General features: G+C 45.1%; 1 protein-coding gene across 1 annotated transcript in view; it reads right to left on the reverse strand.

The window, feature by feature from the left end:
* Positions 1-13,873: 13,873 nt before the first annotated feature.
* The window catches only part of TRANK1 (tetratricopeptide repeat and ankyrin repeat containing 1), a gene marked incomplete at its 3' end in the record, with an annotated part of 66,841 nt that continues 65,189 nt past the window's right edge, over positions 13,874-15,525 (reverse strand). Inside the window, exons 22-23 of the mRNA XM_079712398.1 lie at positions 15,021-15,119; positions 13,874-13,971 (exon numbers count right to left, since the gene is read on the reverse strand). Coding sequence (XP_079568524.1) covers positions 13,874-13,971; positions 15,021-15,119 — 197 coding nt within the window. The remainder of the gene's footprint in view (positions 13,972-15,020; positions 15,120-15,525) is intronic.

Consider the following 15,525-nt stretch of genomic DNA (forward strand, 5'->3'; position numbering starts at 1 on the left):
TCTACCTCTCAGCCCTCACCTCCTGCCAGTCCTCCGGGGATGCTCTGGGCTCCAGCTAGTGCAAATTCCTTGCTTTGTCTCGGGCAGCATCTGTTTCCATCCACTGCTCCATCTGCCCCTGTGCAGCCCTTACTCAGTCATCATCTCCTCACCCTAAGTAAACTGCCAATGCATGATTCAAGCCCTAACTCCCTACCAGCAGGAAGATAGGAAAGTAGGGTGTTTGAAATGGCTGCATCGTGGTCAATCTGGTTTCCCTCCCGTACTGACAAGTGACCCAGTCAGTGGCACATTCCATTCAGCCGGTGATTCCTATCGAAATTGAAGTCAGTCAGAATGCCTCCGTTGGCTTCAGCAGACTCATCCCATTTGACCCAAGTCCACTCACTCCAGTAGACTTCTTTCAACAAGGAAGTCAGGGAATTCCCTGGTGGTCCAGTGGTTAGGACTCAGCGCTTTCACTGCTTTCAGCTGCTGGGGCCCAGGTTTGAACCCTGATCAGGGAACTAAGATCCCGCAAGCCGAGCGGCATGGCCAAAAAAACAAAAATCAAGGAAGAAGTCGAAACTCTTGCCTAAGATAAAATGAAGGATTTCCTGTGGAGGACATTGATGCATACGATCACTCTTCTCACTCTGGTTCAGATAACTGTGTGTCAGCTGTGTGTAGACATGATTTCAGGAATATATCAAAGATACAATACCACTTTTTCTGGATACAAGCCTCTGCTTTTAAACGAATCAGTTTATTTCCGATGTCTGCTAAACTTACCATCTGGGCCCTTCCGATGCCCAAGAATATGGCACTCGGTGCGGTAAAAAGCAAGATGCAGATAATTGTTTCTGTATTATAGCAATAAAAACAAACTCATTTGCAAAACTACTAAATGATCTTCAAATGTGGAATGGTAATAAAAGGCAAGTCCGAAATATTCTCCAGCCCTTACAGTATAGTAGCAGATTCAGGGCAAGATTTCAAGTATCATAGGACATGACATTCTCAGAACACTGCCTATAATTAGGCATAAAAGCTAGAAAAATTGGGCTTAAGTCTGAAAAAGATAGACTGTAGTACAAAAATATGTGTAATCTCTCTTGAATTACCAGACTTGCCTTCAAAAAAAAGAAGAGATAATAAGTAAATGATATCCAGTCCTAAGATTCCAGAATAAAACACATAGACACACAAAGTTAAAGCTGTACATATACACAAACATGTTTGCAAAATGTGATGTATGGTTCATGCCTATGTATGGGCCACACTGAAACTGAGAATGTTATAAAGAAATTCCTCAGTTAGGGCTCAAATTCTCTTACATAAAAATTTTAAATAAATATATTAGTGATTCAGTTGGCCTCAAATAAATTCTTCCTGTTTGTCTTAGTATCATATAAAGGATAGAAGTTCACCTTGGATATAAGTGCTGTCCTCAAAGATAAACAGAAACAAAGTAGACAGACCTTTCCTGATTCTTATATTTAGCTGAAAGTTGCTGCTGTGGGACAGGGGTCTGCAGACTATACAGACAGTGCAGCCAAATCTGGCTTGGTGCTGTGTAAATAAAGATTTATTGGAATACAACCATGACTATTCATCTACATATTGTCTATGCTGCTTTTGAATAGTTGTGGCAGAGACCATATGACCCACAAAGCTAAAACTATTTATTATCTGGTCCTTTACAGAGAAGTTTGCAGGCCACTGCTGTTGTGTCAGCACATTCTGTGTTCTGTCTTTGGCTGAAATGGAGAAGTGCAAGCCACCAAATTTTACTCCCTTATGTGTTGAATAATGATGAGAACTTTTTTGGAAAAAAATTAAAGTTTCTCATTCTCAGGTTCGCGACAGTCATTTTGCTTTAATCTAACCCTTTTGGCGTCCAACCCACTTGGTAGATTTAGCTCCTTCTCTGAATATTCTTAAAATCTCTACCAAGTGGAGAAGCCCAGTATGGGAAGAGAGATGAACATTTCTGAACCATCTATCAGGAGCTTCCACAGAGGGACTCCTCTTTTAAAACCCAGAACTCTGTGAGATGGGGTCATTTTTGCCATTCTTCTGAGGCTGTCTCCTGTTTTTAAACACTTGAGAAAGCCGAGAATCAGAGAGCTTAAGAAACTCAGCCAAGGTCACACAATAGCATAATAATATGCAGAGGCAGAATTGGAATCCAGGTCTGTCTGATTCCAATGCACATGCTCCTTCCACCATACCTTGCTGCCTGATCAATGTATTCATTTATTCACTCAGTGAATAATCACTGAGCACTTTGGGGGTATCTGCTATGTTCAGTCATTATGTCAGACCCCGAGGACACAAAGATCACGAAAAGCAATGAAGAGGAATTGACCAGGGTTACATTTCAAATAAGATTGATGTGACCTCCCACAGGTCAGAATCCCCTCAATCCATAATTTAATTAAAAAATTAAGAGTATCCATATCCTTATGAAAGATAGTTCCATGATTATATCTTCCTAAAAGATGTAGTGTTGACTAGTTAGATTGTAACCCTGAAGTATAAGCATAATATATAGACTGTTGACATCATATCAGAGAAGTTGCCTGGCTCATGAATTAAAGCAATTTCTCAAACCAATTTAGTTTTTAAAAATCTAGATTACCTTTGAATTTCTATTAACCACAATACCAGACTTAATTCTGGTGTCCTGTTGGCATGGTACCCACTAGACAGTGATGACATACATAGTCACTATTCCCTAGTCTCTAACTTGGGTGTCTTTATTTCTTCAATGTAGTCTTGGGCAATTTTTTTTGGTCTAATGCTGAAGATATTGGAAGTTCATTTTACAATCTTGACAGAGCATCTTTAATTTACAACAGCTGCTCTGGTTACTTAAGTGATGATTATATTATTTCTTTCCACTGAATCTTCATAGCTGTATGAAGCCTTTCATAGAATCCTCAAAGTGGTAAAAAAAAAAAAGTATTATACACATTGCAACTCTAAATAGTGTTTTATATATAAATAGTGAAGATTCCAGTAGAAACAGCAAATGTGAATCTGTGCTGGAACAAGTGACTGGTATGTGGTTTCACACAGTCAGAAAGGTTGTTTGTTTTAAAAAAGCAAGTAGGATGGGAATTCCCTGGCAATCCGGTGGTTAGGACTCGGCGCTTTCACTGCTGAGGGTCCGGGTTCAATCCCTGGTTGGGGAACTGAGACCCTGCAAGCCAGGTAGTGCAGCCAAAAAATAAAATAAAATTTAAATAAATAAGCAAGTAGGAGGCTCAACAGTGAATATGTGAAATCTGATCATCACTGCATCAGCAATCTACTGACCCCTAATGCTCAAGAGCTGTCTATCTTGAAACTGTCAAACAGTTGGCAGGAAGTTATCTATACATTTGTTATTCTCAAACTAAGCACAGTGACAGGACCACAGTTACAGGTAAACCAAATCCTCCCCACTCACCCCAGAATAAGTCACATATTCCAGTGTGAAACTGACCAATTATTAATTAATGGCTGAAAAAAAGACTAAGGCTCTTGTGCAACACTCCACTTTGAACTCCTTACAGCAAAAACAGGAGTAAATATCTTGTAAAATCAACCACAGTAGTCAGGACAAAATTATTCCTAGAGACAAAGAAGAGACGGTTATTGGCAAAATTCCTTACCAAATGACAGCATAGGAAGTCTCGTAAAATTGGTGGGACATACAAGAGGAAGGAGCAGCCTGTATTGTGTGTGTGTGCATGATAGAAGTTTCTTCAACTTAGATTGGGACAAAACACTGCAAAATGTAATCTAACTGTTGACACAAGTGTGGCACATACACAAGGGAGAAGCGCTCAATGACTTTCATGGAGCAGGAGGAGAGATTGTTTGGGCAGCTCTGTTGTAAACTAGAAAACAAGTGTTGGGTCGGGGTTAATGGAGCATCAGCCACACCTGAAGCAAAAAAGAGTATTTCTGTACAGTTCAGGGCCTGCTGCTGCAGGCCAGTCCATACACAGCTTTATTGACAGAGGTCAGGCAGTGGTCATCAACATGCCATCTGGTCGGGGTATCATGTCAGGTGAGCCACTGAAAATCACAAGCATGATCAAATCACAGCGACTTAGCCTCTGCCCTCTCGGCATGCTGTGAGAAGAAATCGGCAACAAGAATCTGTTTTGCATGATTTATATGAAACATACTCAAGTATGATAGCAGTCAAGAAGAGGTGTGCTTCCATTAAATTATGGAGAGGAGGATGAGGTTATAATAATGGTTTTTTCATGTCGCTGATAATGTAAAGAAAGACCTCTTCTGTGATTCCAAGTGGCAAGTGTCAGTGACATGCTTAGAGACGGTTGAGCTTCTAACCTCAAACCTCACAATTGTAAATATTGAAAATAAGATAGCAGGGGAATTCCCTGGCAGTCCAGTGGTTAGGACTCCGTGCTTCCACTGCTGGGGGCTCGGGTTTGATCCCTGGTTGGGGAACTAAGATCCCACATGCTGTATGGTATGGCCAAAAAAAAAAAAAAAAAAAAAAAAAAAGAGGTATCAGAATTTCACAAGGAGGTTGAACTGTAGTACAAAAGACTCTATCACCAAGTAGGATTTTTTCCTCAACAATTATTTTCTTCATTCATCAGAGAAAGAAGTCAATATATTACTGAACCTGTTAAAAAGTCACATTCAAACACTGTACCAGACCATGAAGAAATTCTTTCCTGGGCCAAGTCAATCAAGGGCAGAACAGGACTGCAGGCAGTGTTCCCTTCCAGGCTCAAACATTCACCCTCCTGGGATCCTAATGCAGTGTAACTGTCGGCCTAGCAGCCTTGGAGTACAGCCTTCAGTAAGAAATTGCTCCAATATCCAAACCAATTAACAGAGCTATCAGTACACCTTCTGGTGTCCTGTGTGCCTAAAATTATGATTTAGTAGAAGCAAAGAGTTAGAAAAGGAAACAGCTGGAGAGTTAGCATGACCTACTATTCAAGCTGGCAGATATAGATACCTTAGTGAGGGAAAAAAAAATACTCTTCTCCTAGGTGATCTGAAACTATTATTATTAATCTTGAGTTTTTAATGTCATGCTTTGTAATATTTGAAAGTTGTGATGATTTTTTTGAACCTAAATTTGGTAAATGGTGTGATCCAAATTCCCATGAGTTGTCTAAATTTAAAAATAGAATAAATTCTCAAATAAGCATATTAAAAACAAACAAAAAGCCACTGCAGCATAGCTATTTTTGCATTATGAAAGCAGGGCAGCCATGGCTGCGTCTGGATAGCCATTGTTCTGTGTGTAGTCCTGTTCTTTGTTTTTCACACTTGTATAGAACTTTCCCAGTCTGAAATTTCAAGAATTTTGCAAGTGTTCCATGAATCTTTAGACCATCCCACTTACACTGAGAGTAGGTGGAGAACAGGAGACCCAGGGAAATGAAAGAGCCTCTTCTGTGTCAGAGAAGAGAATAAGGATGGGAAAAAAAATGTCCTAACTTTGTTCTGGTTCATTTTTAATAATGTCATTTCTTGCAGCATTTTAGCAACAAGAAAATTGGGGGAAAAAAAACCAACCTTAGGGGTTTCCCTGGTGGCGCAGTGGTTGAGAATCTACCTGCCAATGCAGGGGACATGGGTTCGAGCCCTGGTCTGGAAAGATCCCACATGCCGCGGAGCAACTAGGCCTGTGAGCCACAACTACTGAGCCTGCGTGTCTGGAGCTTGGGCTAGGCAACAAGAGAGGCCGCGACAGTGAGAGGCCCGCGCACCGTGATGAAGAGTGACCCCCCGCTCTCTGCAACTAGAGAAAGCCCACACACAGAAACGAAGACCCACCACAGACAAAAATAAACAAATAATTAAAAAAAACAAAAAACCAACCTTAAATGATCCCTAAGTTTCAGAGAAGGTAGAAAAATGTAGATTTTTTTAAAAGCTATTTTCAGGAAAGCATTTAAAAATCACAATTATCTAACAAAGCAAAACTGATAATTATATAATTCCACAGCACTTGGCAGCAAGATAACTTTTGTTTAAAGGGACAGGCGGGATTCATTGTATTCCTTCTTGTCTACAGAACTTGGTGCCTCAGACCTCTAGAGATCTCTAGTGCAAAACAAGGTTAACATCAATCAAATGCCTTGCAGGAACAGACACTATCTTAGTCTTTAGGAAAACAAAAGTTGAAGAGTACAAATGGAAATTACTGGTAATGAAAAAGTCAAGACATGGTTGAAAGAAGGCTTTCTCTAAAAAATGAAAGCAAATGACACATAATCAGTGACAAAAGACTTGGTTCCCAGAAAGATGGCACCTCCTACACCTTGAACTTTAAGAAGGTATCAGCAGGTCTTTGGAAGAGGTGTTGGGACAGGAAGACTTGATTGAGAAGTGATGAGCACAGCAGGGAAACTGAGGCCCCAGGAGTGATGGAGACGTTTGGGAGTAAGATCAGAAAAGACAGAAGGGAGGCAGAAGGCAGAGCTCAAAGGACAGCATTTATTACCGCTCCCACGCCCCCGCCAGCCAGTTGTCCAAGCTCCTCCAGCACATGCCGCATCCTAGTTGACCAGATGACTAAAGCCTTTGGTCCCCTTCACTCAGCCAGAACTTTCATCCCAGGCTCTGCTCTCTGTGACTTGACAACTGAGGCTAATGATTCAACCAAACTCCTTCTTCCTCGAGTGGCTCAGAAAAGCTGATGCCGTAACCTGGTCTATGGGCTAAGTTGTGTCCCCCCTCCCCAGATTTGTATGTTAAAATCCTAACCCCCAGTACCTCAGAATGTGACTGTGTTTAGAGAGAGGGTCTTTAAAGAGGTGATTAATTTAAATGAGGTCATTAGGGTGGGCTCTAATCCAGTAGGATTGGTGTCCTTATAAGAAGAGGAAATTTGGACACAGACACGCACAGAGGGAGGACCATGTGTAGACACAGGGAGAAGACGGCCGTCTACAAGCCATGGAGAGAGGCCTCAGGAAAGACCAAACTGCCAACACCTTGATCTCAGACTTCAAGCCTCCAGAAGTGAGAATATACAATTTCATTGTTTAAGTCCTCCAATCTGTGGTACTTTCTTATGGCAGCCCCATATAAACAGACTAATATACCTGCTTATCATTAGTGGGGTGACAGCCCTAGCCAAGAAGGGCTCTAGTTCTCCTCTCCATATGTAGAAAAGACAGCCGCCTCTGCAGTGCACAGAACTCCCCCTGCTCCTCCCTGACGAACCTACCCCACACACCTACTCCTATCAGTGCAGGGTGAAAAAAGGGTGTGTAGACCCTTCAGATTGCAGGCTCTCACTTGATTTTTTAAAATATCTCCTGTAAAAAGGGTAGACAAACAGTGTTCATCCCTTGGCAAAGACTCTTTCTCAGATATATTTGCGGATTGCCATTCACTTGGACTAAACTGCGGTGGCTTCATTCCACCTGGACACCCCCAGGCAGCCTGTGCATTTTTTCTTCCTTTGAGTTAAATACAAAGAAGGAACAGAAGGGATGAGAAATTCAGCCACATGCACCTTCTTCCTCCATGTCCTGGTCCCTATACACACACACACACGCACACACGTGCGCACACACACACACACACGTGTCCTGCCTACTCACAGCTTTGCCCTTGGGGCCAGGCCACATTCCCCCCTCCTGCAGCACAGACAGCCTGACAGACTAACATCTCCAGAGTCTACTTTTATTCTAATAGGATTTCTTCTTCTTTCAAAATTTTATCTGAAAGCCCTTGATAGGAGGAAGATTAAGAGTTCTTCCAGAAAATGCCTGAATTACAAACTCAGGTGTCCCTAAAAACTCTAACCTGACTTGGGTCCTTAAGAGCAGAGTTTTGATGAGCTGAGAGAACTGATGATCAAGGTCACCCATCCTGTGGTTGATTCCAAGGATTCCGATGTTTGGCATCAGGCACACTGCATCTTCTCCCTTTTGTCCAGCTGTTCAGACATCTCGCAGCCCCAGAGGGAGGGATAAAGTGTTTCCCCCTCGCTCTAACCCAGAAGCTTTGAGTAAAACGGAAAAAGTCACCAACCAGGTCTGTTGTGTTTCCTCCTCTGTAAAGTCAGGAACATTCTACGTGAGAGGCTCTTTCCCTCCCTTGGATATGGCTGAGCCCTGTACTAGCCCCGGGGTCCCACTCCAGGGCCGATGAGACCAAAGACATGGTGGGAAAGAAGCCCTGAAGCTCTCACCCAGGGAAAGGGGCTTTGTGAGCGGTGACAAAAACCAGATGCTCCCCCCACCGCTGCCAAATTAGCACCTGAAAGATCAGCAGTCAGAATGGTCAAAGGACCCCAGAAAATTGGAAACGCGATGACATCTGCATGAAGGAAAACTGAAGGGAGGAGGAAATTAGTGGACTAGAAGATGGAAGAAAACTGTTTTTATTTCAAGAAAACTTCTACCCTTTTTATCTGTGTACAGTTCAAACAAACTTACCTGTGATCCCCACGGGCTAGTGCTGGAGAGGAGAGTCCTGAGGGACAGGGCTAGATGGAGCTCTTAGAGCCTCAGTTCTCACCTGTGTGATGGGTGTGATCATGACATCTCCCTCATGGGGTTGCTGTGAGTACTCACTAGGGTGGTACCTGCATAAGCCACCACTGAAGTACTCACTTACTAAACGACAGCTGTTCTTGTTGCTGTTTGCTCTGTCTCAAGCCCCATAGCTAGGTGAGTGTGTCCTTAGAGCTTAGGAAAGACGCCAAGGAAGGCAGCAGGAAGATGCCATCATTTGGGAAACTAAAGGGCAAGGATGCTCTCGGGGAGGATCCTTGAATTAAGATTACTAAGAATAGGACATAGCAGGGTCAGGTGATAAAGTTCAAGGTGTAATTGATGGACAACCTTAGAAGCTGAGGTGCCCTCTTATTTACTGCTGGCTGCAGATGCACACCAGTTGGATGGGGATCAGTTGGATGAGAAGCATAGGACAGAGTTGATCTGTGAGGCCTCAAGGGGTGTCTTGAAGAGCATCCTTTCCTACTGGATTATCATCACCTCTTAATATCGCTTTGTAAGCACCTGAGTCGATGGGGGTCAAGTTCTTCTCTGACTGCCTCTTTGAGCAACAAATATTTGCCCTCCTGTACCTCTCTGTTTTGATCTCCATAAATATCTTTATTGTTTTTTGTGACCACACGTAGACTCCAAACTATTTTTAAAATCCCACTTACAGAGTACTCAAGATCACCGTCAACAATTTGGAATTAAATTTTTGTTTTACAAAAGTGGATTGAACCACAGAGCCTCCTCTTCATAGCTTGAGTTTTCAGGGAGCAATTGACCTTCGCCACATTTCCATCTTTCTAAAACCTGACCCATATTCACAATGTTCAGCCACACCCCAGCTGAATACTTGAGTTGTCTGCAATTTTGTGCTCTCCTGAGGCTCCAGAAGTGGACATTTATTTGGGCACTTGTAGGAATGTTTTGCTAATAGAAATCCCTAGGGAATTCCCTGGCAGTCCAGTGATTAGGGCTCTGTGCCTCCACTGCTGGGGGCATGGGTTCGATCCCTGGTCGGGGAACTAAGTTCCTGCAGGCCACAAGTCACGGCCAAAAAAAAAAAAAAAAGAAAATCCCTGGGCTTCCCTGGTGGCGCAGTGGTTGAGAGTCCGCCTGCTGATGCAGGGGACACGGGTTCATGCCCCGGCCCGGGAAGATCCCACATGCCGCAGAGCGGCTGGGCCCGTGAGCCATGGCCGCTGAGCCTGCACGTCCGGAGCCTGTGCTCCGCAACGGGAGAGGCCACAACAGTGAGAGGCCCGCGTACCAATAAAAAAAAAAATCCCTAAAAGTAAAAATGCTGGTAATATACATACAATGGAATATTATTCAGCCTTAAAAGGGAAGGAAATTCTGCAATATGCTACAACATGGATGGACCTTGAAGACATTATGTTGAGTGAAATAAGCCAGTCACAAAAGGACGAATACTGTATGATTCCACTTCCCTGAGGTCCCTAGAGTAGTCAAACTCATAGACACAGACAGTGGAATGGAGGGTGCCAGAGGCTGGGCAGAGGGAAAGTGGGGAGTTGTTGTGCAATGGGTACAGAGTTTCAGTTTTGCAAAGTAAGAAAGTTCTGGAGATGGATGGTGATGGTGGGCACAACAGTGTGAATGTATTTAACACTGAAAAATGATGAAGACGGTAAATTGCGTGTTGTGTGTATTTTACCACAATTAAAAATGATAGCAATTAAAAAACAAAATGTAGGAATGCTGGGTCCAAAGTTGAATCCGTTTTTAAACTTAACAGATACTGTCGGCATGGCCTCCAGGAAGGTCGTCCTGGTTTCGTTCCCGCTGCCATGGGTAGGCCCACCTCCTACAGCCTCATCAGGGCGGGTGTCACCCATCTTTTCTCCATCATGATTTGGTTTTGGCAAACGGAATGGCAGAAAAATGGAAAAGAGGGCAGATATTGACTCTCAACTTGAAGTGTAAAAAGGGATGTTTATCTGGGGACTTCCCTGGCGGTCCAGTGGTTAAGACTCTGTGCTCCCACTGCAGCAGACATGGGTTCTATCCCTGGTCAGGGAACTAAGATTCCTGTATGCCGCGTGGCGCAGCCAAAAAAAAAAAAAGGGTGTTCACCTGCTCAGCCCCTCCAGACGCTCTAGAGTAGCCACAAAGGAAACATCTCAGGAGTTATTCTCATTCTCTTCCCCTATCCCACTCCCGAACCTTAAAATGACTCCAAATACCACAGGGTGGTGGACATACTTGCCTGAAACAGCTGTCCTGCAGAATCACAAAAACTTGGGCTAAAAATAGTCTCAGTCTCTAAAAAGGTTAGGCCCCTGGGAACAAAGCCCTCTCAGGAATGTCCCCACCTCCGTCCAGGCATCACAAAGCTGACCCAGCTCTGTCCCCAGAGCTCATCATCGTTCGTGACCACCCCTCCCTGCCCCGGAAATAGATGCCTGGAATCTTTTTTGCATTCTTGGTCCCACTAGGGAAGGGAGGCAGGGGAGGAGGGAAGATAATGTAATTACATGCAAGCTCCAAGCTTGTGTCATTATTTCCATTTTATAAATGCCTGAATGGGCTCAGAGATTTTAAATAACATGTCTGAACACCCATGGAGAGTAAAAGAAGCCAAATTTCAATCTTAGTGGCTCACTTCCAAGATCCCGTGATGACAGCTCTCCTTTTAGTGCAGCCCATCCCCCCACAAGGTCCTATCAGATGCTCAGGTCACATCACCACTGAGGAGGGTGAGATGCTGTGTCTTAAGCAGAGAACATAGGATTCTGAGTACAGTTAGGATTCTGCAGAACCGGGAGGCAGGTCTGTCAACAACAACCCACCTAAAGAACACCCAGTACCTGGCTGATGGCTTTCCCTCCCCCTTAGCAGGCGAGGAGACACGTTTTTCTGGGCGGCGGGTGGGAGTGAGGCTCAGCTCTCTACTGCTGTTGGCAGGCCTGCTGTCCCTGCTGTGGTAAGGTGGGCAGGTCTGTCAAGTTCAACAGGGAGACCCCTCCGTGGACGTTCGACCTCTCGGCTGCTACGGGGGGCTGCTGGGTGGGGAGATCGCTCCTGGTGTCCCCACCTGCCTTGCACTCTACAGGCAGAATCTCCGAAGCATGTTTAGAGGGACAGGATCGGACAAAGACAGTCTCAGGGCTGAGGAAAGATACTTGCAGCAGAGGGAGAGCAACGTCACCTGCTGTGTTGATTTACCCATCCTCTGGATCAGGAACTTAAGGACGACCCAGGGGTGGATTTCTGGCAACTACATGGTATCGATCTGGGAACATGCTGCAGGCAACTCAGACCCTGAGTCAGCCTGCTGGAGACAGCCAGGGAGAAGTGAGTGAGTGAGTGTGTGTGTGTGTGTGTGTGTGTGTGTGTGTGTGTGTGTGTGAGAGAGAGAGAGAGAGAGAGAGAGAGAGAGGAGAGGTTAGGCATTGAGATTAAGATGGTGTCATAGCTGGAGAACCCATGAATGCCAGATTCCCATCTTGCAAAAACCCTGAAGGAGACAGATGCGTGAGGAGAAATGACCAGCACAGGAGGCACAATGCTGTGTTGTTATTAAATATTGTGCCCCAAACCTGCCACACCAGATCCCCAGTCCCTCGGGGGTGGTGCCACATTCTAGCCCTCAGGGAGTGTGGACCGGGTCTGACTTGTCCCAGGCTATACAGCTCCTTGGGGCAGGACCAGGATTCAATTCCTGGTTTCCCGTCTCCAAGGGAAATGTTCTTGTTATGGGGCACGGACAAGACCCCTTCCAGTCCACACCCTGCCTGCTTGGAAACACCCAAAGGGAAAGAATTTACACAGGCAGGCCCTCAAGAGATGGTGCAGTCAGCTGCAGCTGTGGGCCCCTGGATTTCTCAGTTTCAGAAGACACGGCAAGCTTCTGTCCACCAGCTGACCAGAAAGAACCTGCTCCATGATTTACCTCTTTACTCTCTAAGTAGAGATGAGAAATAAACAAGTGGAGAGAAATGTAAGAGAAATGATTTAACTTTATAAAAATGTGATAATACAGCAAGATTTGATTGTTTTTTTTTTCTTGGCAAGTAAAGTTTATAAAAACACCTGGAATAAAAATTAGAACTATAAACTAATAAAAATTAGATACCATACATTTCAAGGAAACAGAGTCATTTAGAAAGACAATGAAGAAAAAAACAAAGAGCAGCCAAAGCAGCAGCAGCATGGGGAGAAGGCTGGTTCTGTGGTGATGATGAAACAGTGACGGACCAATGTGAGCCTGACCTTTGGCACCAGGCCGGGCTGAAGGGTGGGGGACAGGGAGGGAAGTGACCATGAGAGAGGCGGAAGAGCTTCCAGAAAGGGACATACCGATGGCTCAGTGGGCAGCAACGGCCTCCTGCAAACAGGCCCACAGCCCCTTCTTCTTCCCAGGCCTGCTGGCCACAGGGCAGTGATTCATGGCCGAATCCTTATGGATGGGCACCAAAAGGCTGGCTTCTCCTCTGTCTACCTGTCCCCAACCTCCAGCTCTGCAGGTCCCAGTGCTCCCGTGGAGAGCTCAGTGGGGGAAAACTCATCGGAATGTCAAGCTAAGCTAGGACAGCTAACTTGCCAGGGAGACCCAAGGAAACTAGATGTAGAGGGCTACATACAAAACACTGTTTGGAATGTCTGCACCAGAGCCAAGGTAGAGTTGGGACAACCTTGGAGAGACAGGCTGGGAACCCCCTGCAACATCCCCCAGCCTTTCATTCTAGGGGGCTGGTCCTGAGGCCGGCCGCCCAGAAAACAACGGGGAATTCTTGACTACGTTCTGAGGTAGTCTAATCGCGACTTGCACGGGCAGCTGAGGATGGTCTCAAAAAATGGGGGGAAGGCAGGCAGAAACGTTGCCACCGAGACAAAAGGCTAACATATATAGCAGAAGGATTTAAGCCACAGGTGGGCTCAGAGATGACCAGAGTGTGGCCTGGGGTCGGGGGTGGCCAGCAGCATGAACAGAGATGAGAGGATCCAGGGGCAGTGTTCCTGGGCCAGGGCAGTGGCAACACTGAGGCGAGGGATGTCCCTGCTACTTACTGACCAGTGTCATGGTGATGACCAGCCAGAGAACCTGGGGGCCTCGGGGGGAGGATCCCAGTGTTCCCTCCAGCTATGACTCCTCTCGCCTGAGCCTCTTTTAGGGGGACCTAGTACTGCTGGACTTGAACTTGGAAAACACTTAAGAGGCCCCTGCTCTGAGGGAGCAGTCAGACCCTGAGCCACCACAGAGAGAGAAATAACAAGAATGATAAGCAAAGACATTGTTAGAGCCCTCCCGCCACTTCTTATGCTAATGTATATTCTTCTCCTCCTCTGCCCCAGCACTCGGGATTCTAAGTCAGGATGGAACGGTCCTGAAGGTTTAGGAAGCAGCAGCCGTGTGAATGTTACTACTTTCTCTGCTTTGCACATTTCCGAAAACGCCTTCTGGGACGGAGCTCACCAAAGTCTTCCAATTCATTTTCGTAATCATCTTCTTGAACGACACCTGTTTAAAAAGCAAGACAACAGAAATGAAGTGCAGGATGGTGATCTTTTCCACTCTACTGCAACATATAACATCCTAGTAAAACCTGATGTCTCTGTAATCGTCGTTTTAAATTACAGAAAAAAAACCCCAGCCAGAGCCAAAGTAAACACCTTTCTCCAGAATGTTCTTTTACAGGCTAGTTCTTCTGGCCTTATTTTAGAGGCCCTTTAAATGAAAAATTTGTCAAACAAAGCCTAAAATCAACCACAGCCTTGAGTTGGTATCCCAGTTATATTCTCCTGTTTGAAACAATCACAAAAATCATAGTGCCAGAAGTGACTATAATCTAAAGATTTTTTATTGGCACAGACATTTGTGTCAAGTCCTTTCCAGTTTTCCCCAGCTCGGGGGTCTGGATTTTCCAGCAGCCTCTGGATTATGAGGACTCACAGAAGGGCAATCTGGGGCAGGTGAGATACTGGGAGGAAGAAGAAATAAGGTCTCCCCAAGAGGGGGAGACTTTCCAGATCAAATAGAACTCGGCAAGATAAGTCTGACTGTCAGGAAAGAAACCCAACTCACTATACACCAGCCTTAAACCCTCTGAAGGAAGATGTATGCAAGTTTCCCCAATGATTTTATGTGTTTTGTTCACAAATTTGTTTTATATCCCCAAGCCCAGAACAGTACTGATACATTCTAGACACTCAATACATATTCATGGATTTACATGAATGGTTTGCACAGGCAAACATTTATCTAGGGATGGCTTTGCAACACTTTGCCCACCATGGGAGTAGTGACAGAGCATCACTGATAACAGCTCATGAGTGGCAAACATTTTTGGAAAAGCAACTGGCACAAGCCCTGAATAACAGCCCTCACAGTCAGATGGGGGAACCCAGCCACTCTATCACTATTGACTTGAGTCACTGGGGGCGGTGCTTCTAGATGGTGAGCGACCACTGCTCACATCACAGGCGGCCCTACTTCAGACTGACCTGGGAGCCAGCAGAATCAAGGACCACAAGACCCAGAGCATCACCCTGGGGTGAAGGACTCCTCACCTTCTTCCTTCAAGTGCAGCTCTGTTTTCCTCAGCCACTCCCGCGCATCCCTGACGGAATGGATCAGGACGCTGACCAGCCGAGCCATGACCTCCTCCGCTAGGGAACCAAAGAATGAGAGCTCTGAGTGAACGGGAGGCTGTAGGGACCAGGACACTCAGTACTAGAGCCAAAGCCCTCAGCTCCTGGGAGCTCATCTCTGCTTTCCCTGTGGAGAGGGGCAGCATAAGACCACTGTCTGCCACCAGGAGCAGAAACCACAAGTAGATGCCAGCCTGATTACCAGTCCTGCCCGTCTGGAGACACTGCCAGTAGCAAGCCTTTCGAGGAAGCTTTTGTTCAAACTGTTATTATCTTAAACCAGAGTGTCTGAATTCTAGAATGATTTAAAAATATGCAATTTCACTGATTTTATACATAACTTTCATTCAGCATTGCTAAGACGTAGTTAATAAGGATGTCAGAGGAAATCTGATTCACAGACCACATAAGAATTCTTATTAAA

Source organism: Hyperoodon ampullatus, assembly GCF_949752795.1.
Source record: "Hyperoodon ampullatus genome assembly, chromosome: 10".
NCBI classification, from domain to species: domain Eukaryota; kingdom Metazoa; phylum Chordata; class Mammalia; order Artiodactyla; family Ziphiidae; genus Hyperoodon; species Hyperoodon ampullatus.